General features: G+C 39.7%; 1 protein-coding gene across 2 annotated transcripts in view; it reads right to left on the reverse strand.

Moving 5' to 3' along the window:
- Positions 1–26,226, reverse strand: part of PDHX (pyruvate dehydrogenase complex component X) — a 44,197-nt gene that overhangs the window by 15,371 nt on the left and 2,600 nt on the right. For both annotated transcript variants that reach the window (XM_053388151.1, XM_053388162.1), the window contains exons 2-7: positions 23,687–23,770; positions 20,058–20,158; positions 16,969–17,159; positions 15,350–15,448; positions 5,579–5,750; positions 4,355–4,502 (exon numbers count right to left, since the gene is read on the reverse strand). In XM_053388151.1, coding sequence (XP_053244126.1) covers positions 4,355–4,502; positions 5,579–5,750; positions 15,350–15,448; positions 16,969–17,159; positions 20,058–20,158; positions 23,687–23,770 — 795 coding nt within the window. The remainder of the gene's footprint in view (positions 1–4,354; positions 4,503–5,578; positions 5,751–15,349; positions 15,449–16,968; positions 17,160–20,057; positions 20,159–23,686; positions 23,771–26,226) is intronic.

Genomic DNA, 26,226 nt, shown 5'->3' on the forward strand with positions numbered 1-26,226 from the left:
CCTTTAAACAAACAAAAGAAAAGGGACACACAGTTGTTCTACAAAAATATAGCTGAGGAAGGTTCAAACCAGACAAAATTACTATGAACTTAACCCCCCATATATTTGGGGATGGGAGGAGAGAATTTGCAGAACCATAGAAGAATGTTACCACCAATTCATATTGACCTTATTTTTCCACTGACCCCATGCCTGTCTCAAGCTGCATAATCATTTTCCTATTTGTCCTAACAAAGTACCCTAGCAGTAAGAAAAAAATAATATAAATACCATGCAATGTTCTTATTTAAGCCACAGAAATCTCTTGCTAGAGACCTGAAAGCTGGAAATCTCTTTTTCCCTTCCCCCAATTGTAATGCTGTCAAGCGCCTAATTATGGGAGCTCAAAAACAAAACACAAACTTCAATAGAGTTAGTTTTATATTGGAAAACCAGAATCACCATATGAATAAACCGTACCTGTTTAGAATTCTAATGGAAGACTTTTGGCCTTCACATCGTCCAAGGCTGCTAATTAAAAAGGTAACCTTGAAATGCTTCAGCCAAAAGGCAAAGCCATTCATGTGAGGAAGCTTACAGTGGAACTTGTGGATTCTTGTTGCAGTTGGGAATATGGCTGTATCAAAGCAGTTTAACTCTTTGCAGAAGCAAAGCTTCCATTAAATCATGCCTGTGGCATGACATCCAGGTGATCCTGTTGGTCATCAAAACCAATTTACAAATGATCAGTGCTAAATGCTAGATTGCAACACACACACACACACACACACACACACACACACACATGAAAGAGAAGCAGATTACCAAACTACAGCTAAGGTTCAGAAGACTCTAAAGTGGTACAAATACAAATTTTGTTCCATTAAAATGCACCAGGTTTTGGAGCACAAATGAACCGTCATCAGAGGGACTGCATATCTTGAACACGTAATTTTGAATTAGGAGAGTCAAGGAATCCCGCCCCCCCCCCCAAGTATAGTCACTGCTGAAGAGACATTCATTATATGAAAGACATCAGACTGCTTCTGAATACCTTTTATCTCCTTTATGCTAGGCTCACTTTGGAAGTTTCCTTTTGCTACAACTTTCTACTAGGCTGTCTTCTCTCCCACCACCCAAGCTGTCTACATTTATGAAACTGAGCTAATTATTAGACACAAATATAGCCTTTGCTATCATGTGCTATCATGTGTACTATTTAGCATTTCTGGTTTAAAGTCTTTTGTACAATAGTGTCAGCAGCGCTGATCTAAATTATCTGTTTCCTTTTTTAAGGGAGACGGAATGCCTAGCAAAAATCCGCTGCCTTTCTGCAGCCTAATGCAATATCTGTAGACTCTGGAGAATAAAATCTTTTTTGGATTTTCCTCGTCTCAACCCTCCTCCTCAGCCACCAGGGTTCCTCTTGTCTGCTTTCCCTCCCCAACTAATCTGTTCCCTGCCTGAAGGGGGCATGTCCCCCCAGGGAAGGACCAACAGAGGGCAGTTGCCTCTCTCTCCACCTACACAAAATTCATTGTTTCTGTGCTAGACATCTCCTTGGAGATGGCAGGCAGAGAAACTCACTTTTTAGGATGTTCCCCCTCCCAGGCTCAGAGGTTCTTGCTGGGTCTCTGAGCACAACCAGTTGAGCCTGGGGAGATCTAAGAGAAGCTTTAAGGAAGTCATCAGTCAATCCCAAGAGTCAGTTCAATGAAAACCATCCACAGAGGGACTCTGCTGGCAGAGGGATGAAGGAATAGGGGAGAGCCTCTTTCCTCTCAAGTTTCATGCTAGGTCAAGGGAAAATGTCTTGCTGTGTTATTTACATCAATATCATCATTTAATATATTAATCACTGAACATGTAAAATAGGATTAAAAATATGCAAAATTGTTAAAAAGAACGCCCCCGCCAAAAAAAATCACTCTAATTTTTGCAGCTGGGAAGGAGTGGGAGGAGCAACAAACCGCAACTCACAACTATTCAGCTGAAGGGACAGGAAGAGGCTGGCTCTGTTTCTAAACCTGCCAGCTGCTCCAAGCTGAGGGAACCCCCATGTCTTGCCTTCTGTTCTGAACTGAGAGGCAGAACCTTGCTATGCTTGTGCAGGCTCCTGCCAAGCTTTGTGTATGGAGCAAGAGTGGGTTTCTCCAGGGCTTTTTCCCCCAGCTGGAACTCAATTCTTGCACCTCTCAGGTGGGCGCCATTGCCATTATGAAAGAACAACGGAGGTGTTCATGGTGAGTTCCAGCTCCTCTTTTTCTAGAAAAATAGCACCATCTGCACTGTAGCTCCAGATCTGGAGGAAATCTCAGGTGCATCTCACTCACCAGAGCCTGGCTCCTCCACTTGATAAGGAGGACTGGTGAAATTGATCAAGCCATGCCCTTAAGACACAGCATCTTCATGGGAACTAACCTTGTGAAAGATTCGCAGATCTTCCTCAAGAAACTAATCCTTTATCTCCCTCAGATTTTACCTATTTTACATATTCTTCCCAATCTGGACTCCTATTAAGTGGGCACAAAGATTGCTTAGTTCAACGATATTTTTCTGTCTTGACTTCTCTCTCTCTTTCTCTCTCTCTCTCTCTCTCTCTCTCACACACACACACACACTCCATCTTCAGCAGTTGTACTCATCGTCTGTTACACTTTATCGAATGAGACCAATTCAGCTTCAGACAGTTGTTCACGTGCGCATATTTGTCTAACAAAAGGTGTTTTAGTCTATCTGAATCCTTAGAGAAAAATTTAAAATACACCCCCCCCAAAAAAAAACCCTACTGCTGTCGCCCAGATAATTCTGGCTTTTCACCTTTTATAAGAAACACATTCTCTCATGGCCAGTGGTGGGCAGGGCAAAATCAAAAGTAGGCCTGGTCAAAGTGGGCATGGCTAGAGCTGAGAGTGGATGGGCTGCTCCAAACACTGACAGCTCATGCTCTCAGTCTCTCATTCTAGTCTCTCCCCTCCAGCACAGCAATTAGGCTTCAAAAAAGCCTTGCATTGGAGAGGTGCATGGGTTTATGGGTGAGCGAGCCTGTGGGCCAGAGCACTGTGAACCCCATCCAGTCCACAGAGCAGCAATTTCCCCATCCCTGTTTCACAGCATGTACTCATTTTGTAAATGTTTTAATTTATGTATAAAAAGTGAACCAGCAATTTTGAAGCGCCAATACCTTTTTAAACAGGGCATTTTTAATTATACCCCCAATCAGGGAAGCAATTTCATTCTCTGTGTTTAAAGCATTAAGTAATAGAGAGGTAGCACTCTCAATTTCAACAGAAAATCGTTACAGCCGAAACAGAATTAAGAAATCAAGGCAGCTTAAATGGAAATATGGGGAAAGCAAAATTGCTTAAATCAATTTGGTGATTTGCAGTGTGATGGCACGGGCTAAAGCCTGGACTGTGAGAAGAAGGGGAAGCAAGCAAACCTGCCAAGCGAACCATTCTTTTTTGTTAGCTTCATCACTGCCCCCAAGTGGATATATCTTTTTTCTTCTGGCTGCCTCCACTCAACAGCCCTTTAATCTCTTGGACTTTTAACCCGCCCAACCTACTCCCTGGACTGAGGAGAATGGTGTGGCATTTAGGTGTGGGGTGAATAAACAAGGCCTCAGAACATTTCTTCCCCAAAACATGTCATGCTTTTACTTAAGGTTTTAGTGAGACAACAAGTTAACAGTTTTTATTTTAGGGGGGGAACCCTAGGTTTACAGTGTGAGTAATTACTCATAAGAGCAAATCAATAGAGAAATATGTACCTAGTTAGACCATTTCCCGAACCAAGTCAATAAGTCAACATTTCCACCTCTCAGTTCAGCTTCTAGGTCCCTTTCTGGCCTCTCTGATGCCCAACTGTGCTTTTTCCACAGCCCTTTCTTCTCCCTCTCTTCAATTGTCATGGCTCTGACGCAACAAGTCAACTACCTTATTTTCTCGCTTGACTCCAAAGCTAATTAGAAAGAGTGTGTTTCCCCTTCATTGCTAGGCTTGTTTGTTAACTTAAAACACTTCTTACCCACTTTTAATTACTGTATAATCCCAAAGAATGGTAAAATGGAAAGCAACAACACATGACACATCACAGTAACAACCCTAATTAAATTTCCTGTGCAGGAGAACCTCAGCAAAAAGTAACAATTTTATAAGAGGCAAACAAAACACGAAGGAGTGAACAGTTTCATTCCTTCACGTGCAGGATAGTTTAATTTATTACCAGCAATGCTTAGCTGGATTGCTGAATATATAAATACTAACCATCCATGACAAAGTATGCAGAATTGCTGACCAAATAGTAGATCAGGATAGATCAGCAAACGGAGCATATTATATGAAACAAAAATTTATAAATAGTAATAGTTCACCTTTTGCCAGCTCTTGCCTTAGTTTCATAACAGCACCAAGGTCACAATCAGCAGTTGCATATGCATGAGGTATGGTGGTTTTAGATTCTGTTAGCCTCTGAGCAATAACTCTTCTAATATTGCTAGCAGGGACTTCAGTGAATGTGCCCTGTAATAAAAAAACACACATTGCACATACTACATTAAAGGAAGACAAGTTCAATGAAATATGCTAATAGCAATAAATAACAAAGTTTGAATTTCAAAACAATATTGAAAGCTGGAATGATGCGATCCACCCAGAACCATCTCTGCCATAAGGAAACTTTTCAAATGACCTCTCATCTTTTTGAATTCATTACACACTTTTTTATTTTTATACTGTTGACACAAGTGATAGATGCATTTTACTTGAAGTGTGCTCCTGGCCAGTTCATTTGTCCCCTACAAAAATGAGGAAAAAGCCTCAACAAGTTTGTATATCTCCCACAAGTCTTTTTTTTTGTGTGCAATTAAAAAAGAGCACCTGTGTCTTCTTCGATAGCCCTGTATATTTTCTGGAGTTTCCATGATAGGGAAGCGATAGAGAGCCAGGGATGCCTTTTTTAACTGCAGAAAAAGAAAAGGACTAGGTGCGGCTGAGGGCCGTGAGGCTCTTTTTAAATTCCCACCAACCCAAGAAAAGGAGGGGAAGGAAGGAGAAAAATGCAGCAGGACCACAGAATTGTAGAGTTGGAAGGGACCCCGAGGGTCACCTAGTCCAACCCAACGCAATGCAGAAAACCCAATCTAAGTAGATCCTAAGAAATGCAACTCTTTTTAAAATGGAGGTGGGGTGGGGTGGGGTGGACCCTGCCCACCTTATAAGCTTAACTAATATAATTTCAACAGTGCTATGTGACCCCTGTTCACCTGGGGACACTTGTGCATGCTTATCCATGTCCCTGTGGTGGACATATGCAATATGTTCTGTCTTCTTTCAACTGGGATGTGACAGATTCTAGAATTCGCTCCCTTCTTCTTCCTTGGCATCTCTCAAGTCCAATCTGCATGCGACTATGACAGAGATAGCCCTGTATCTATCTATTCCCCTGACCAGCTATTTGAACGAGATACTGTGATCTGAATATGAAGATCCCTCTTTGTTACTACAAAGCTTCCTCTTATTTTAACCCACATTACCGTGTTTTGTTTTGACCTGTCTGAAAATTCATGGGGGAAAGGCAATTCTGCCATAGTTATTACCACGGAAGCAGGTCGACCTGGCACAGAAACAGGTGGAGCCAGAGGACGAGAAGGAGGAAGAGGTGCTGTTGCTGAAGGCACTCCAGGTTGTTGTGCAGGGAGTGAAGAAACCACTGGCTTTGCTGCTACAGGTTTCCCTTTCTGCTTCTGCTCTAAAAGCTTGAGGGCATCCCTGTTGTTTAAACGACAAATGCAAACACACTTTAGAATACCGTAAAAGCAGAAACGCAAAACAACCCACACCCCCAAATTAAAAACTAAATCTCTAATGCTAATGAGGATTGCTGTGAACCCCAACAACTGTTTGAAATATATGTAAAATTCTTTTCGTCTTCTTCTTCTTACCAGAGCCACTTCCTGCTCCAAGTAATCCTCAACAATTATGGGAACAGTGGTTCACTAATATGCCAAGTTGTGGTATGGGGAGTGGGGGGAAAGAGCTTTTATCATCTTTCTTCCACTAAGGCTACCTTTCAATTTTCTTTTTGCCCTCGAGATATATATTTCGGACAAACCACATCCCATAGTGGAATGGGAATTTAATCCATGACAATTTCATCACCTTTGAAATCAAATGTGTAACTTGGGTTGGGAGTGAGGGGTTGGCAACACAAAAGCTAAAAACGTGACAAGGCTGTGAGTTAGTACTGCAACAACACCTTAAAAATGTAGCTGGCAGCTGACCTGCTTTTTATATCACAAGACTAAAACTAAAATTAAAAACCCTGGGTGAGAAGACTGTGTGGAAAGTGCTTAATCCAAGATTAGAATTTATGAAATAGAAAACGAACACATTTTTCATTTTGATTTCCTGTGCACGCAAAGTCTCCCTGCCCTGCCAACACCTTTTCTAGACACTGCTATTATTCTGTCCAGGGATTATGATGCAATATATACAGAACGTAATCTTCCCACAAGTTTGGTACATGAAATGCTCAGTACAAGGTACAGGTGAAGTTCCATCAGCAAATAACAACTTCTCCAGGGATGTGTATGCTGCCAGCCAATGTACTAATGTCAATTTCATGGTTAGAGAAGCAGAATCACTTTTTGATTTTTAAAAATCTTACTCCAGTAATTTAAAAAGTCTTCAGATATGAAGAATTTAAACAAGTATCCCAAGAAGTTAAAATATTCAAATATGAGTAATTTGATTTATAACAGATTTTATTAATCCAGTGTACCAAACAGATCTTTCTAAAAATATGGATTGGATCCAGAATAAGTTGAACGTTGGTCTGCTTCTGGACGAGTCATGTGACCCATGCTGCACTCTCAACGTGGAAGAAGCATTTTTTCTGGGGCGAGAGCATGGAGCAAGAGCGCAGCATTCAAAATGGCCACCACGATCTCACCCGAAGAAACAGGATGCCCCATTTTTTTCCAGGGCACTTGGGCGGTATGTGCTGGTTTCCTCACCAAAAAAATAGGGAGCCATCTTGAGGGATATGCAGTCCCTTTCCCCACATCCTTAGAGTGAATTCTCACTTATAGCTAAGGAAATATCTACATTAATGGTGGCTGACAAAGCTTCCCATTTAAATCGAGTCCAAGACCATGTTATATGTTGACATTTCCTTTAAATGTGGTTACAGCAGAAGGAAAAGAACTTGCTTCAGAGAGAGGGAGAGTGAACTCACATTCCCAAGGCTGGTTCCTGAATTCTTAACCATGATTTAGAACAGGCACCGCCAAATTCGGCCCTCCAGATGTTTTGGCACTACAACTCCCACCATCCCTAGCTAACAGGACCAGTGGTCAGGGATGATGGGAATTGTAGTCCCAAAACATTTGGAGGGCTGAGTTTGGGGATGCCTGATTTAGAGGAAGTTAACTTTACATCCATACTGGCAAGATTATAACAAAAGTATCATTATTTACCTTTTTGTTTTATTCTCCTTTTTCCTTTAATTGGTGATTTAAAAAGAATACCTAGAGAGAATTCACTGCCTCAGGCTGTGATGATGACTACTAGCTTAGATGACTCTTAAAGATCGGGTTTTTTGCAGGTCACAGTAAACCACCATAAATTGTTTGCCATGATTGCAACTGCTGTGCTAGCATATGGAAGAACAAACCATGATTCCAGGCTTAGTATTACCGTATTATATACAGGCACCAAATGGTTACATGCAGTAAGCCTAAAATAAGTCTAGGCTACATATCATGGTTTGTTGGGAGTAAAACAAAAGCCATGATCCCTGGTTAACATTAAAGCTAGAATTGAAGTTTGTTTCCTCCACACACCAGCCCCCAAAGGCACATTCATGGCAAACTATTAACTATGGTTTCCTGTGACATGTGAAGTGGGTCAATGTATCTAACAGATGCTATCAGCAACGGGATTAAATGGAACCTCAATGTTCAGAGGTAATATCAGATACCAGAAGCAAACAACAGAATTGAGGTGCTACTGACTGCAAATAGTAATAGTCTAGTTAGGATTTTCGGTCATTCATTCTTGTTCTTAAGGCAACTGTACTATTTTCTTATTTTGCACTACAAGACATCATTGGAAATCAAAGCCAGCATACAACTGGATGTGTGAAACCTGTCAGTGGAAAAAAAATAACCTTGTTCCAAGTTACATAGATGCATTTTGGTAGGTAAAGAACAAAAAGAAGCCTGGGGAATTATATTACAGTGTTCATATAATGGAACATTGACTATTTTTAAAGACTGATATAATAAAGCCATAAAATTTTACAGTCTTCAATTTCTTAATTCAAAAAGCCATAACTAGCTTGTGCAGAAAGAGTGGACAGCTTAAAATAGCTATTAGGAAATTTATACTGCTAGCTGCATTATTAATAGATTTTTCCTAATTCACAGAGATTTGAAAGTTGTGGTTGAAAGAAGTTTTCACCCTCATTCTCATACGATAAAATACCATTACCAACTCTTTCATACCATTACCAGCTTCAGTGACTTTGGAATAATTAACATATTCAAAGCACTATAGAAAATCTTAGTAACAGTAATAAATAATTACAGGGTTCAACAGGACAGGCCATTTGTCAGCCAGAAAGATGCTTAAATGTACTGAAAATTACATATATATCATACATATATCTTCTTTTAGATGCCACAGTACCCCCATAAAATTTAATTGCTTCCCCTGCGACTTGCATAGATAATATATTGCTGCTAGTTATGAATTAATTTATTTGTGACATACAGTGCTTTAGTTAATAATTATGGGAGCCAATCTGGCTCATTAAAATCAATAGGGGTTTTGCCACTGATTTCTTTTTATTTTATTTTATTTCAATGACGTATGAACTTCAGCCATAAACATCTGATCTGGTGTGTGAGCTTCCTTTTCACTATTGTTTAATTTACACAAACAAGTGTCACTTTGCCTTTTATTAGATGTTCTCAAAGTATGCTGTATATAGTTATTTGATCTTTTTAAAAAATATATATATGCTATAATAGGTTGTGGATAGATCGTTATCACTGGAGGAAAAGTGGTTATAGCCCAACACTTGGGGTATAAAAAAATACAATTCATATTCCAATTTTGCATCTAAACTGGTTTCCAGGATTTCTTGGTTTGTGATACAAAAAGAGCAAAGGTATGTTTTAACAGGACAGAAACTGCTTCCGCTAAACTGTATAGACGTTGGAACAAACAGACAATGTATATATTTCCAAATAAAGGTAAAAGCCAGTATTAAAACCAAATACAGGTTCATGCTAGTAAAGATTTTGTGGTAATTGACCAATGAATCCTTTATATGGAATCCAGATCCATTTCCACAATTAATTTGCAAGATAGAATGCAAGGGATTTAGCTACTTTAACTGGTTAAGATGTCACGGCCTATAAAAATTGTGTCTTACTGCCACCTGCAGTTCTGAAAAGAACCAGACTGGGAATTATCGAGCCAAATACTGTCAGTAAGATTAGCAGAATAGTGTGAACAGAACAACTAAGAGGGTTCTTTGTAGCTAGTGCTTTTTTCTAGGGGTACTCAAGGAGCAAGCAGTTCTGGCACTTTATTTTCTAGAAGAAAAGCACTGTTTGTAGGCCCACGGCTTCAACTGGACTCTGAATTTCTTCTCAAAGCTACATAAGCAGGTTTCAGTTTGGATGCCAGGCTAGCACTGGTCCTGAAATTTCTGCACTGGTTGCCAGTGAACCACCGAGACCAATTCAAAATGTTAGCTAGTGTACCAAGTGTTAACGGTTTGGGGACTCAAGCACCTAAGAAAGCATCTCCCCCATGTCAACCATCTTGGGCCCCACATTCGGTAGGGGACACCCTATTGGTGGTGCTCTAGCAGTTGGCAATGACCTACAGCAGTGCCTTCTTGGTGGTAGTTCCCCGTTCGTGGAGTGCCCTGCCTGGTGAGGTGTGTCTCTCTCCCTCATTATTGACTTTCAGGAGAAAATTTAAAGATATCTGTTTACCCAGGTATTTGATGGCTGATAAGATACTGGCCACGGCAATTCTGAAATTAGTAACTGTGAGGGGATGTGATGGCTTTGAAATATTCTAAATTGTTTTAAAATATGTTTTTTTAAAATAAAATTTATTTAACATTGTATTTTTTTAATGTTTTGATGTCTGCCGCCTTTGGGAGGAAGGACATTATACAAATTCAATAATAAATAAAAGATAGATTTCCCAAGCCGTAGTTAAGTCACCTTCAAGACAGAAAACTGCTGAGGTGATATCTCCCACATGGCAGGTCCATCTTTACACAATTCACTAGTTTCCCCTCTGGCTTCCACACAAGTAGTCATTTTACTAACTACAGCTGCCATGGAACATTCAGTCTCCTTGGCAGCTACGCCAATAACATTCAGCAATCCAACTACCGGCATAAAGACCATGAACTGCAATCTGTAAATAACATCCAGGCAGCAGGCAGTTGTCATGTGCACAATGAATGTTACTTCTATGCACAGAACTGCTGATTCATGCATGTTTAGGGACTCACTTCCAAGTAGGCAACTTTGCCCATAGTCCACTTGTTTTAGGATTTATTTATTTTTCCTACTGAAAAGGGTTTACCGAAAGCAAAAGGGTTGCCTAACCCATCCAAGTAAGTTTTTTTTTATCGCTCTCTCCCATACAAGAGATCCATGTTTACCTGTTCCTTGCAATACAACTCAAAGCAGATGTGAGAGCAAAGTTGGAAGAATGAACAGCCCTTCTGAATTTGGCAGGTTTCCAAACAGCATGGTACATACATATTATGTAGAAACACACCCGCCCCTATTTTTAATATTCAAATATCCACAAATATCACCTGCATTCATATTAAGACTATGGCCAGACTCCAAAGAACTGTGCAACTAATTCCACACACACAAGGGTCTTTTGGCTTGTGTCTTTCAAGCCACAGATCCCTTTGCCATAACTCCAAACCTAGGAAACTTTGAATTTGTGATACAAATGGCAGGGAGAGGCTATTAAAAGTGTAAAAATCAAACTAACTAGCCAAGCTCAAAACCTTGGCTACACCTATAGTAGCTTTCTAAGATCCTAGTGCACATTTTTTCCTTTAAAATAGGAATTGGGTTTTTAAAAATTATGTAAACACTGGATAGCTAATCAAATAGAATGAAAAGTGCCAAAATTACTAAATAAAGTAATGCTGCCTAATCAAACAGAGGAAACTATTGACATACCGTATTTTTCCATCTCCAATTTAAGAAAATGGGGAGGAGATGGCCCCCGTGTATAGGACGCCCCCAAATTTTGGACATTTATTTTTTAGGGGGGAAACCACTACTCTTTACACAGAAAAATACAGTAATAATCCACCAAAAACACTTCAAGGTATTCCAAGTCACAAATGAATGCATATATGGGAAAAGTTCAAGTCTTTGATTGCTCAGGGATTTTGAACAGGGTATCAATAGAAGAATTGTATGCTTAATTCCCACACACTCCCAAGGAAATGGCTCAAATACACAGGATATATGTACTGCCATTCCTTTGAGTTTTGAAAAGAGCAGCCAAGGTAAAAAATAATTGCTGAACGTATCATCTACAGAATTTGAGTCTTTTGCTTGTCAGTAATGCCCACATGCTATACTGATAGTAGCCACCATTATGAAAATAATTGCAGACAGCTTATGCAATTACACAGCTTTGTATACTACATAAAACACTTGACTGTCCAGTAAACATAAAAGTTAATTGGGTAACAACATGCTAATAGGGAAACCTGAAAGAGGAGCAAGAACAAGATTTGATGGCAGCAATGATTAATCAAGGTTTATGGTAAGTGCCAATGTGAATATATATTTGTAAGCATTGCAGTACTTTCCAGGACATTGATACAACCCACCACATTATGTGTGATGAATTGCACTTAATACTGAAACTGGATGGCACTGGATATATATTTCAATCTTTTAAATTTATTGCCTTCAAGAGATCAACAGAATAATAAACAAGTTATACTGCAAACAGACAATTGCCTTGCTGCCTTCAACTAGTAAGCCTGACCAGCCAGACAAAGCAGTAATAATTTCATTCAAAAAATGTCTGAGAACCCCTGTTCTGTGATAGTTTCACAACAGAAGTATCAGGGCTGGCCCAATACATTTTGTAGCCTGAGGTGAAGTAGCCAATGACATTTCCCACCTGTCTGCAAGTCAAGAACCGAGGGTCAGCCAGGTTATTTTGGCATCTGAGCTAGCAAACGTCATGAACACCTTTTCTCCCATCCTGGCATTAAAAATACAATAATAAAAAAATTAATAACTTGTTGCCCTTTCATGACACCTGAAATGTGTTGCCCGAGATAGCTGCCTCACTATACCTATTAGTAGCGCCAGCCTTGAGAAACATCTACTCTGAATCAGCAAAGAACCATGTATTTAGATACTGTACAGAAATAGCACCAGTTGCATTTCACTGTACAGTAGCTCCTTGGGTAACGTAAAGTTCAGGTTGCAAAAGCAGCAACCCTGGAAGTGTTTCGGTAATTCAGTTCTAAGGGCAATATCCAATGCCCTTGTTCCATTAGCATAGGCATAGGCAAACTCGGCCCTCCAGATGTTTTGGGACTACAACTCCCATCATCCCTAGCTAACAGGACCAGTGGTCAGAGATGATGGGAGTTGTAGTCCCAAAACATCTGGAGGGCTGAGTTTGCCTATGCCTGGATTAGCACAACGATTGATGCTTGCACAATATAACATTCCCCTCTCCCCTCCCTTCATGTGCTCCCTACATCTGCTGGGATTTGGGAAAAGTGCAGGGCACATGCCCAGCGAAGTTTCGTTGCCCAAGCATATATCCTGGAACTTATGGGACATAAGACTTTGCAATAGTTTAATGCAAGCCTTAGCTGCACGGCATATATTTTCCCAACCAACATTCATTCAAATCTGTTTATCCACACATTAAAAAAAAATCCATACACGGTTCGTTTTTTTTAAAAAAAACAATAACTATGAGTGAATGTGTCCCTCTTTTTTACCACAATTTAGTAATTTTACAGTGATGATTTAAGCAGCAAACTCCTCTTTTAAATGGGCTATTCCAAGACAATTTATTCTGTTAAAATAAATAATAAAGGTAGGTGTTGGCATGTGTGTGTTTTAAAGGCATTTCTCTAGCTGCAAACATTCCCTCTACTCCTCTAGCAAAATCTGTGGTACATCTCCATGGCTACCAGGAAAAGTTAATTAGATATCTTTGTGACCTAGAGGGTTCCCACCTGCCACGAACTACTTACATACCATAATTTACAGTTACACTTACATAATGACTAAGCTTCCTGATAATGAGCTGCTATTACAAGTGATATAACATCCACACAGCTCACTGTTCTGTCTAAATCAGGTCACAATGTGAACGAAGCACAAGCTGTGCTGCTTCTCATTGTTGTTTGTTTTAATATATAATTTCCTAAACCATTTAAATCTAGGTCTTGACTTGGTATAGGTCTATAACAGTATAGGCAGACAATTTTTTCTAAGGAAGTGGGAAAGCAGCCTTCAAAGCAGAGGTTGGATGGCTGCCCATCAGGGATTCTATAGCAAAAGATATCTCCAGTGGTACCTCTGGTTACAAACTTAATTTGTTCGGGAGGTCCATTCTTGACCTGAAACCGTTCTTAACCTGAGGTACCACTTTAGCTAATGGGGCCTCCTGCTGCTGCCGCGCCACACGATTTCTGTTCTCATCCTGAGGTAAAGTTCTGAACCCGAGGTACTACTTCCGGGTTAGCGGAGTCTGTAACCTGAAGTGTTTGTAACCCGAGGTACCACTGTATATCAGCAGTGGGTTGGACAAGAAGGCCTTCAAGAAACTGTTCCAACGCCATGGTTCAACCAAGTTATGTAATTGCTGTCTACTTGAAAAATCTCAATAAATTCAAAACCAAAACCAAAGCCCTATACAGTGGTACCTTGGGTTACAGATGCTTCAGGTTACAGACGCTTCAGGTTACAGACTCCACTAACCCAGAAATAGTAGCTCGGGTTAAGAACTTTGCTTCAGGATGAGAACAGAAATCGCGTGGCGGCAGCAGGAGGCCCCATTAGTTAAAGTGGTACCTGAGGTTAAGAGCAGTTTCAGGTTAAGAAAGGACCTCCGGAACGAATTAAGTTCTTAACCTGACGTACCACTGTAATTCATCTGCTACTAATCTATTGATCACACAGGTTTCACTATCAGAAACAGCTTAATCGGGACATCAGAATCTTTTGTGGCTGTGGAATGTGTGATGCATAAACTAGTGGCCAAAATTGTGTGAAACCTTTTGGGAAAAGTGTATTACAGAGGTTTGATGGCTCATAACACCACTATTTTTTTTTAGTAATGTCATAAATTATATATCAATGGGAAGATAATTTAATGAAGAATGTAATGCAATAAAGTTTGTTCAATTATCTGTATTCTATCAAAAGTTATAGCCAAATAACCAGAAAAAGGAAGCACAACTTGCTTAGGTTGATATGCAGTAGCTTTCCTTCACTTGAATGTAGCCAATGTGCACGAGTGTTTAGAGAGCCAATCTGGTGTTAAAAAGGTAAAGGGACCACTGACCATTAAGTCCAGTCGTGGACGACTCTGGGGTTGCGGCGCTCATCTTGCTTTACTGGCCAAGGGAGCCGGCATTTGTCCGCAGACAGTTTTTCCAGGTCATGTGGCCAGCATGACTAAGCCGCTTCTGGCGCAACCGAAAACCAAAACCAAAGCAGCACATGGAAACGTTTATCTACTTGCACTTTGACATGCTTTCAAACTGTTAGGTTGGCAGGAGCAGGGACCGAACAACGGGAGCTCACCCCGTCATGGGGATTCAAACAGCTGACCTTCTGATCAGCAAGCCCTAGGCTCTGTAGTTTAGACCACAAATCTCAGATATACACTTTCCCCAAAAGGTTTCCACAATTTTGGCCAGTAGTGTAGATTGAGCTCTACTACCCACTAGCCTTTCCCATTCATGCCAGCTGAGTTAGATGTTAGTCTTTTCCTGTCAAGACTCTAGACCTAGCAACTTCAGCCCTTGCCTGCTCGCTTCCTCCTATATGAGGTTTTGCTGCAGTCTTGCTTTTCTCTTTCACCCTTCCTTTCTTCTACTACACATACATACCAATATATTTCAGAGTTCAAATATGCCACAATCTAATAACAATTAGAAAATCTTCCTAAGATAGCTTCCAATACCTGTTTCACTGGACATCAAATCAGTCTCAACATCTACCTAGCATTGATCCTTCTTACAAAAAAAAAAAAAAAATTGAGGAAGAAATATAGAAATAAAGGAAGAAAGGGGTGAACAGATGCCGTACTCTTTAGTGAAGATGCTTCGAGGACCTGAAGGTGTGCAACCGCTTGCATCAAGTCCATGTGTCTCCAGAATGTTGCGAGCAGCAGGACTTAACCGAAACCTACAGACAAAGCAAAAACTGCATTAAAAAGGCACATATTTAAAAACCTGTCAATTTTGGTAAAGGAGTTTATACACCATCATCCTATATTTTAATTCTGAACCAAGCCTTTGTATGCTCTCACTTTTGTAGTCAAAATGACAACAGGCAACACACAGTATCAGCAGACTTGTGGTAACCCTGAAGTTAGTAGAAGTAAAAAAAAAAAAAATACAGGACAGCCAGAATATTAAACAACATATTTAAGAACGTAGCATCTAAAAAGAAGCACATTTGATCATCCTGTTGCATACATATAAATGAACTTTAGAAATCCACCAATACCTGGATGAGCTATGTATCTGTGGACCCTATTTCCAGACTAATGGCTCTTTCTCTTATTGCCAGGAAACTATCAAGTTGTACAGCTCTAGCTATGCATAATTTTGAATGCTTAGAAGTTGATTGTTTTCACATACACAATTGAAGATTATACCAACAAAAAAAATTGACCAAAACACTCTACACATTAAAAATAAGTTGGTAGGTATATCTCCCATCACAACCATATAACTGAGATTCTGAAATGTGTTTAATGGAAGAAAAAATAATCACGGGGAACACTCTTTCCTAGAGCGTCACTGACAATCAGACCAGACAATACTTGGCTAAATGGACCAACTGTCTGACTCAATATACAGCCCTAGAAAAAAGTTAAATCCTTTCATCTCCAAGCAAATCCAAAAAGACATGGGGCATTTACCTCAAGGACCTCCTTGACATTAAAGGGTTCCCCATCATGCAGAACGTCACAAGCTCAACCACAGTATAATTGGTCACTTATTTCAATGCTTTATTTCAGCATTGCTCATTACATTCTGAAGTGAAGGATGTCTGTTAAGTCTTCCAATGTTATGACACAAGTATTGGAAGGTCTACAACCACAGCACAGTTTTCCTCATTTCTTCTGCTTTGTGTAATATCTTGCCTGATGAAGAGTTCTGAAAGCATGTCACTATTTTGTGACATTTTGTTTGGTCCTAATAAAGATATTACCTAACTCTGGCTTTCGGAGAGTTTTTTTTATTCTTATGGACCGACATGGTTACCCTTGCTTTTTATATTACTTTACTACAGCCAGTACTGCTAATACCACTGCTATCACTGAAAGTTCACAGGGGTATTAAAACTGGTCTCTTACCTCCATGCTTTAACCAAGGTTTGTTGGTTAAAGATTCCTGCATCTTCATCCAAAAGCACTACAGTAGTACCTCCGGTTACGTAACCCTCCGGTTACGTAAACTTCGGGATGCAAAAGCGGCAAACCCAGAAGTATTTTACCGGATCCCGTCCACAACCAGAGGTACCACTGTACAATTTTTCTCTTTTGTATAGCATGCAAATCTACAGGCGTAATCACTGTTTTTGCCATAGCTTTGCAGCAGTATTATGGGCACTGAATTTGGTTATCAAACACTAACTTTCTGTGGGGCATGATCAAAAAGTGCAAGCCTTGGCTCAAAAAGTGTGCAGAAACTCACTGTAGCTTTCCAGGATGGTGTTCCACTTTATGGGCCAACGTTACTGAAGGTGTGGGAGGTGGGGCTGCTGCTGCTGCTGGCGCAGCAATGCTCGTTTCAGCTGGTATTTCAACTTGCTTCCAGTCTTGTCCTTCGTCCACTAGCAAGGCGATTAGTTGACCCAAACGCACATTTCTGCTTCCTTCTTCCTTCTGAAAATGGATGGGGGTGGTGGCAGAGAAATCAGGTTGATGTCTACATACACACACCTGTACCTAATGCAAATGTTTTATAGTTGGGAAAGAGAAATATGCTCGCCTGCACCCACTCAGCAGCTTCACCAGCCCTACCACTTCTTCTAAGGGGCTAGGACTGCCTGGTCCTGCAGGATATATAGCAGAAGGTTTAAGGCTAAAAGTTAAATACAAGCCCATGAAAGAACCAGAGTATTTTTTAGCAGCCAACCCGGACCCTGCAACAGAGTCTCATATTGTAGTTAGTATAACTATGCCATGCTCCTGAAGTTAGTTGCAGAAGCTGTAGCATAGACACAAAGCAAACTATTTCACACTGCAATTCTAAGCATATGTATCCAATCAAACTTATCTCAAGTCTCCTACTGATTACAGTGAGACTTGTTCCCAATAGGATTGCATGGTCAGAAACATGCTGTACTGAGGTAAATATGCTAAGTAAATAGTAAATATGCTTACTGACATGGTCCCCAGAAACAGATAAGGTGACAAACCTGTGTCTGGGCTATACCATTTCAAAATGATGATGGAGATTCACATGAGTGAATGCTCAGAATTCTTAGTGTTCAGAATGACTGTAATTATAAGCTGTATTAAGTAAACCACAAAAAGAAGAGGAGGAAATGGAAAAGGGGAGGGAACAGATGCCAGGATGTGCCATACTTTCCCATTTAATAGGATTTGTTTTCTAACCAGGTGATAGGGGGTGCGCAGGGGATATTTTCGTGAACAGAATTCCACATATTTGGTTATCACAAACAAACACTGTACTGTTTGCATAAGAAGCAACTAAAAAGAGCACATCTTACGTCATGCTTCAAGGAGGCATTTTGTTGCTTGGTTTCTTCCTTAACTAGCCTGGCTGCTATTTCATATCCTTTTCACACATTGGGCTATCTTTGAAACTCATTTGCAAAACACGCTTAAGCAAACTATTTCAGCTCACTACAAGTTCAGTATCAGGACCAGTGATGTGATATGAATTTACACAAGGGACTGCACATCATAACACTGCCTTAATGGGATTTTAATGTGCAACATTAGTAGACTTTATAATAGTGTTTTAAATGCAGCCTCAGTGTAAGATATGCTGACAGAAGGGCTTCTGCATATGACTTTGCTTGGTTAAGACGGTTCTCCACTCTGCTACACCCCTTTTTCTCCCCCAATGTATTTACCAATAGTGGGAAAGAAGAATGGAAAAACAAGAAATACCCTTCATTTCAATGAACACATTTCTCAACTTGTTCAATCTGTACCGTATTATAACAACCCATCATACTGGCAATACAAAAGGTCTCCTCCTCATTACCAGCTGCAATGATGTGGTGTGAAAAAAGTATTACTACCAGACACAGAGCAGCTTCTGTTAAAATAAAATTCTTCTGTCAAAAAGCATTACAAAAGCATTTAAAAAACAGGTGCTTGGTGGACTAGCAAATCAATCACATTCTGATGCCAACAGGCCTAACAAGCACATTTGGATACAAATAGGTTATCCTCATAAGCGTATTTCATGTACATGCCTATGAGTACAGTGGTACCTCGGGTTACAAACGCTTTGGGTTATAAACCCTTCAGGTTACAAACTCTGCTAACCCGGAAGTAGGTGCTCCGGGTTGTGAACTTTGCCCCAGGATGAGAACAGAAATCACGTGCCAGTGGCACGGTGGCAGAGGGAGGCCCCATTAGCGAAAGTGCGCTTCAGGCTAAGAAAATTTTTGGGTTAAAAACGGACCCCCGGAACAAATTAAGTTTGTAACCCAAGATACCACTGTACACATATTGTGGGCTCAATTGATTTGTAAACCCATTTCAACAATAAGAGCATAAAAAGAGCCTCATGGATCAGGCAAACAGCCCATTAACTCAGCATACTGTTCTTGCAATGGTCACACAGATGCTTTGGGGAAACCAATAAGTAGGATCAAAGCACAAGAGCACTCTTCCCCTCCTGTGGTTCCCAGCAGCTGGTATTCAGAAGCATACTGCCTCCAACAGTGGAGGCAGACAACAGCCATTATGGCTAGAAGTCCCTGATAGCCTTATCCCCCATTAATTTGTCTAATCCTTTCCAAGATGGTGGCCACCAATGCCACCTGTGGAAGTGAGTTCCACAGTTCAACTATGAGCTGCATAAAAGTGTACGGCTAAAACTTTTCACCATAGAGGAGTCCCCTTAATCATTTCAGTGACCCTTTTCTGAAGCTTTTCCAATATCCTTTTAGAGGGAAAGCGAACAGAATTGTGCGCAATATTCCAAATGCAGTTGCACCACAGATTTGTATAATGGCATTGCGATATTGACAGTTTTATTTTCAATTCCTTTCCTAATGATCGCTAGTGTGGAAATCATCAATTTCCCAGCTGCTGCACTCTGGGTCAACATATTCATTAAGCTATCCACTGCAATCCAAGGTATTGTTTCCGGTTAATCACTGCCAGTTTCGACCCCATAAAGGTATATGTGAATTTGAGATTTTTCAGTGCCAACATGCATCATTTGATGCTTGCTTACACTGATGTCTCTCAGAGCCAATCAGCTGATGGACCCTAAGAAACATTGCCTTTACAAACCACTTGCAAATGAACTAAACCTCCTGCAAACAGACTTAAAGGTGAGCCCCTTTCACGTTGTTGCTTGACAATGTAACAATATCAAGTGATTGACAAGTGAGTGGCTCCACCCATGTATCAAAGTTGGCCTGTGGAGTGGTGGGGAGAAGGGAGGATCTTGTCTGCCAGTAAGATCCAATTCCACATCCCTGAAATAAAGGAAAGTCTGAGCAAAGAGTCTACTGACTGCTGAGCTCATATACCAAACACCGTAATATAGGATAAAAAAGTTCTCCCTACCATTATTTTAGCCAATATGCCATCATCACTTGACTCCATGGTAACCACTGCTTTATCTGTTTCAATTTCACATAACGCATCTCCAACAGTCACTGCTTCTCCTGTAAAAATCAAAAGATAATTCAACATTTTAAATCAATTCATTTCAGAGCACTGAGAAAAAACAGTATTTTAAAACCATATAGTGTAACATGTTTAGAAACAAAGTCAAGACACAATAGTGATAACTGATAGTGGAAAAGAGAGGGACTACACTTAGCGACTTACAATAGCATTACGAAATGATTCTATAGTTCAAGGAATCTCAGTAATATAAAGTGAGGAATAAAGGCATTTGCAGAACCTTATTACCACTTTTTAATCAAAACCACCCTAAATCCCATCATCATATAATTTGGCATATTGGGATGGGGTGGAGGTTATAGCCTGTCATGTAGGTGCACTAAATATCAAGAAGCCAAGTACAGTCATACCTTGGTTCTTGAATGCCTTGGTACTCATACATTTTTGCTCCCAAACACCGAAAACCTGGAAGTAAGTGTTCCGGGTTTCGAACATTTTTCAGAAGCCGAATGTCCGACACAGCTTCCGCTTGAGTGCAGAAAGCTCCTACAGCCAATCGGAAGCCACGCCTTGGTTTTTGAATGTTTCAGAAGTCGAACGGACTTGAGAATCAAGGTGCAACTGTACTCTCTTTGCCACTGCTAACTGCAGCTTTAGTCTTTACCAGCTCTATCATTTTGCTACCTCCAAGGGAAAAGGGTGTCAAGCTGGGGGGAAGCAAACCTATAAGGGAAATGGATGGCAGCAAGCTGGACAGTAACAACTGTTAGAGCAAGAACAGTGTGAACTGGGGCAACTGGGGGAGAGATTAGGGTGGCAATGAGGGAAAGGAAGCACTGGAAAATCTAAATAAAAACATTAAAAAGCTGTAAGGGATATGAACCAATGGCTGATTCAGAATCAGTCACAAGGGTTGCTCCCAAGCTAGGACAATCCAGAGAGGGGGTTTTTTATTTTAAAAAAAAATCAGTGGCACCATCTGAATCAGCAACAAAAATTGTAGATAAAGAAGAATCTAGTCAAGTCTTGATAAGCAATATATTCTTTAAATAACAAATTGTTTTGAGCTTCTAAGCAGAGATTTCAAACAAATGATATTTTAATTCATACTATCATTTGCAGATAAGCAATGCTCCTCTGCCTTCTCCACCCTACCAAAAAGAAAAGAAAATTGGGAAGCAACTCTGCAAACTCAGTTTCTTTCAACATGAAACAATCCTTTTAGAAATGCATTTTCATTTTTAAAATGAAATGGAATCGTTTCAAGCCAATATTTTCTTCTCAATTCAAGAAGATCGCCATCTGCTGCCTTGTGATAGCAGACCTGTGAACTCAGACGCCTTTGTCTACTGAAAGACCTGCTGGATGGCTGCCATTAAAGCTGGATTACAGTGGGAAGCGGGAGAGGCTTCTGAATGGTTCTGGGGTCAAAGCCATCCAACACACACCTTTTCTTTAGAGCACTGAAGTAACAAAGGCTTGCTTATGTACCAACTTTGCATGCAGTACAGTTTTCATCAAAATATGAAAAAAAAAGGCTTTTAACTGTCTCGCCTAAAGGAAATGGAGTGACTTGCCTAAGCCCTAAATTGGATTTGTCTTTGCTTTCTTTATGAAACACTTAAAACATTGAGCAATTACGGTGGCAATGTGTAATAGCTGTGTCAATGAAATGACACACACGTCTTTGTCTTTTCCTTCCTCCATTACTACATTCATGGAAAACAAAAGAGAGAATATTGAAAGTGTGTGATGTTTATAACTCAGGTGCCTTTGGTAACAGTAAGCAGCTGCCAAATGCAAACTTCTTTCAAAACTGTATTTGGTCTCTTCAAACATTTCACTTCAAGAAAAGGAATAATGGTCTAATTATCTGTTCAATAAAACACCTGTAAAGAAATTATTGGATCTTTCCTCCCATTATTTGCTTTCCATGGGTTTACCTGTTAAATCCTGAAGAATTAGTAAGAATTCTCAAGATACCTCATGTCAGAGATTTTGCCAGTATTTTAATACATTAGCCTCGTGAATGAACATTATTGATTTGGAATGTCCTTTTGACATATGGAATAGTTGTGGAACTATTTAGATGGATAGCAAGCATCTGCATGAGAGAGTGCTTAATTTTATAGAGAAGAATAAGAAAATCCCATGTCCAGAACAGAAACTGGGGCCAAAAATGAGTCATTTTTAATGCTATGGGAGATTCAAACTCCTGTGCTGCTTTATTTAAGATAGCAACAAAGGTAGCTAGCTACCTTTATTTTTAAACAAACATACAGTGGTATCTCGGGTTAAGTACTTAATTCGTTCCGGAGGTCCGTACTTAGGCTGCTTTATTAATAGCACATGCCTGAAATATTTTATAGACTAGTAGGAGTCCAAATAATTCATGCTACAGAACTCTCAAAAGCCAAGTCAGATTTTATTGTTTCCTTCATTTAAGAGGTGCCTCTTCCTACCAACGGAGACCTGATCTACATATGGAGCACACCATGAAGAACTAAAGTTGTAAAGTCCTGGAGTGGAATGGACTAAACCAACTCAGAATACACTTGGGGGGGGGGGAGACACATTTTTAAATGATTCTCTATCTAGAAAATGCCCTGCATGTTTTTTTTTTAAAAAACCAACCTAGCAAAGCTGGCTGGACTACAACCTCTCCCCCTATTGTGTTAAGTGTTCGATTTGCAGGGAGGATGGTCTCTCAAGCTTCTGTCATCTGCCCTGCATGTGGGCTGGAGACCAAGGTTCAGTCAGTCCACCTTCCAAATTGCAAATACCTTTGAACAAGTGAAACAAATACGCACTGCCTTTGGCCAGAAAATGCCCGAAGGGAAAGAAGTGCAAAATGTGCAGCAAATTTGGTGGCTTCCGGCTTTCTGCGGCTTATGGCTTGAAGGCGAAATAAGCTCTGTTTAGCTACAAATCAACATGTTTTAAAGTTATATCAACCAAGTTATATCAACCAATGTATACATTTTTGCCTTAGTAAACATCAGAAGCCCAAAACTGAATTAAATCAGTCTCTCTTTGGCACAATTTTTATCATCTTAATTTGTATCGCAACTGCAGCAGTCACTGGAAACATTCCAGAGAGTTGATAAATCTTGCAATTTTTTATTAAAAAATTGTATTTTTATGTAGTGAACTGCCCTGAGATCTATCGATGAAAGGCAGTACACAAATTAAATAAATAATACAAACTACTCTGATCTTTTGTGATTCAGCGGTATACAAATGCAAACGGTTTAGAAGTAGTGCAGAGTCACTGTAGTGTAGTGGTTAGTGTGAACTAGGACTGAGAAGACTTAGGCTCAAATCTCCACTTGGCCATGAAGCTCACACCAGGATACAGTTGTGGGGCAGATGGAGGAGATAACCACATATGCCACCATAAGCTTCTGAGAGGAGATGCAGGATATCAATGTGTAAATATAATGTACTGCAGTGATTACACTGTGGTAATTCTTTTTGATGAAATTAAGATGTGGCAAGTGACTAGGCTGAAGTGGAAAAAAGACACAGTTCTCAGTGCTCCAAAACGGCATCTCACTCAAATTCACCTTCCTTTTTCAGCCATTTCACTATGTTTCCTTCTTCCATTGTAGGTGACAGCGCAGGCATGAGGATTTTAACTGCAGGGGTACCTTGGAAAGAAAGAAAAAAAGGAATATCAAGTCTCTTGATAAGGATATGGTTTCATTTTGTCAGCGTAAGAGGTGTAATAAATCCTATGTAACCCTATGCACACTTACTCCTTTGTAAATCCCACTGAACTCCATCAGAATTGCTACAAAGCAGCCATACAGGAGGGGTCTGGCAGCTGCACCGTAATTTGTGTAGCCAGAATGTGAGCTGAATTATGCCCATGGTGAAGTCGTTGCGTAAAGAGTTTGCCATAAGCACAACTTGTAATTTGTACTACAACACTGCCACAGAGAGCTGAGTAGTGGCAATTTAAGTAAAAGTGGATCAAGGTGGAAGATGTCCTCATGGTTGTGTCATAAGCTCAGCTCAGTCTACATACAAATTTACCCACACCAGTTTTAGTCTAAATAATTGGATCTCAGTATATCCTTAACTTAACAACTCCTACAGGGGCAACCAAAGAGATAAACTTGATGCAGTGTAAAAAATACATGCCTAAGCATTGTATTTTTTAAATAAATATGTTTTATTAAGTTTTACAAATAAAATTTCCATCAAAACACATGATTCACCATTGCACATCGGATGCCCAAGCATAGTATTAAATTATGCTTGCTTGCACAGTATCAACTTTCCCAAGCTTCTCTACTGCAGATCTGTCATGGGAATGAAAGGCATATACAGTGGTACCTCGAGTTAAATACTTAATTCATTCCGGAGGTCCGTTCTTAACCTGAAACTGTTCTTAACCTGAAGCACCACTTTAGCTAATGAGGCCTCCTGCTGCCGCTGGAGCACAATTTCTGTTCTCATCCTGAAGCAAAGTTCTTAACCCAAGGTACTATTTCTGGGTTAGCGGAGTCTGTAACCTGAAGCGTATGTAACCTGAAGCGTATGTAACCCGAGGTACCACTGTATACAAAGCATAATGCCAACCAATATTACCAAGAAACTGAATTTTATAATTACATATTTTTTTGGATTATTATAAGAACTATTTCATGTATTGCTCAAATCCTGACTAGAAGCAACCTTAACTTCATTTCAACAGGTTTTAGATATGACTTTCTCATTTAACCTAGCCTGTCAAAGTCATCAGTATGTAATCACAAAGAACTATGCATTCCATAAGGTGTTTTGAGGCACTGGTATAATATTGGGTAAGGTTCATATTGATCTCAGACTGGACTTGAGCAATGCGTGGAAAAACTCAAATTATACCCATTTGTGAAAGGAAAGAAACCACAATGACCTGCCTTTGAGTAATTTGTCAGAGTTACAACATCATTATTGGAGAAATTCTAAAACTGGATCATTATTCATTAAGCAAGAAAGGTGACTAAATAAGCTGTTGCAAAATCAGACTACAGTGTGAAATGTGGTCTCATTTTTTAATAATAATAATAATAATAATAATAATAATAATAATAATAAAGACATCAGGTTTCAAATGTGTGATCACAAACTTCCATTATCAAGACAGCTGCTGACAGTTTTACCTACCAGATAAAGTACATATTTTCCCATTATTGTAACAGATAGGATTTTGTACATGCATGCTATTGAATTTCCTGATAACACCAAAGAATTCCACAAATATGATAATATTGTGAATGCTCACTTTTTTATTTCTGTTAGGCATTGTTCTCGCTCTTTAGTTTTAAACTGTTAAATTAGGTTTGGTTATGTGTATTGTTTTCTACATTGTTGCATGGATTGTTTTGCATTTATTTATTGATATTATGATTATTTCTAACTATCCCCCTATGCATTTTGAAACTGTTAATACTTATTGCTCTGTTGATATGATATGAGCCACTTTAGACTCAATTTTGTGGAAAAGTGGTACACAAATAAAAAAAAATACATGAGCCATGAAACACAACAGTTTAGCGATCAGCTATAATATTGAAGCAAAATGCATACAACTGAAAAGAATTTGAATATGGCTAACCAAGCAACTCATCAAATCTCTCCTTCTTTGTTGTTAACATTACTATTTATTTATTTATTTATTTATTTATTCATTCATTCATTCATTCATTCATTCAGGGCAAGCCCTACCATGGGATGGTAAAGCAGCTGGAGAAGAGGACAGAGAGTGGAGAAAGAGCTGTGAGTGACAGTGGGCTCTTCCCAACTAGTGGGCTGTACTATGTCTGTGGGCTGGAGGTTCCTACTCCTGTGGTAAAGCTAAGTTTAACGACTTAGCTAGAACCCAGGATATAGTGCTCCAGTATCTCTGAACATGTTAATACTGTACAGTTCATGAATGCAAACTAAAAGTAATGTACAACATACAATATGTTTATTAATCATATTTCTATGGTCCTCATTTCTCTAGAGAGCTCAGGAACATGCATTATCTCACTTTATCTATTTCTACAATATTCATCAGCATATCAATGGCAGGACAAGATGTCAAATCAATTTTCATTGTAGGGATCCATCCCTT

This window comes from Podarcis raffonei, chromosome 1, assembly GCF_027172205.1.
Source record: "Podarcis raffonei isolate rPodRaf1 chromosome 1, rPodRaf1.pri, whole genome shotgun sequence".
In the NCBI taxonomy this organism is placed as follows: domain Eukaryota; kingdom Metazoa; phylum Chordata; class Lepidosauria; order Squamata; family Lacertidae; genus Podarcis; species Podarcis raffonei.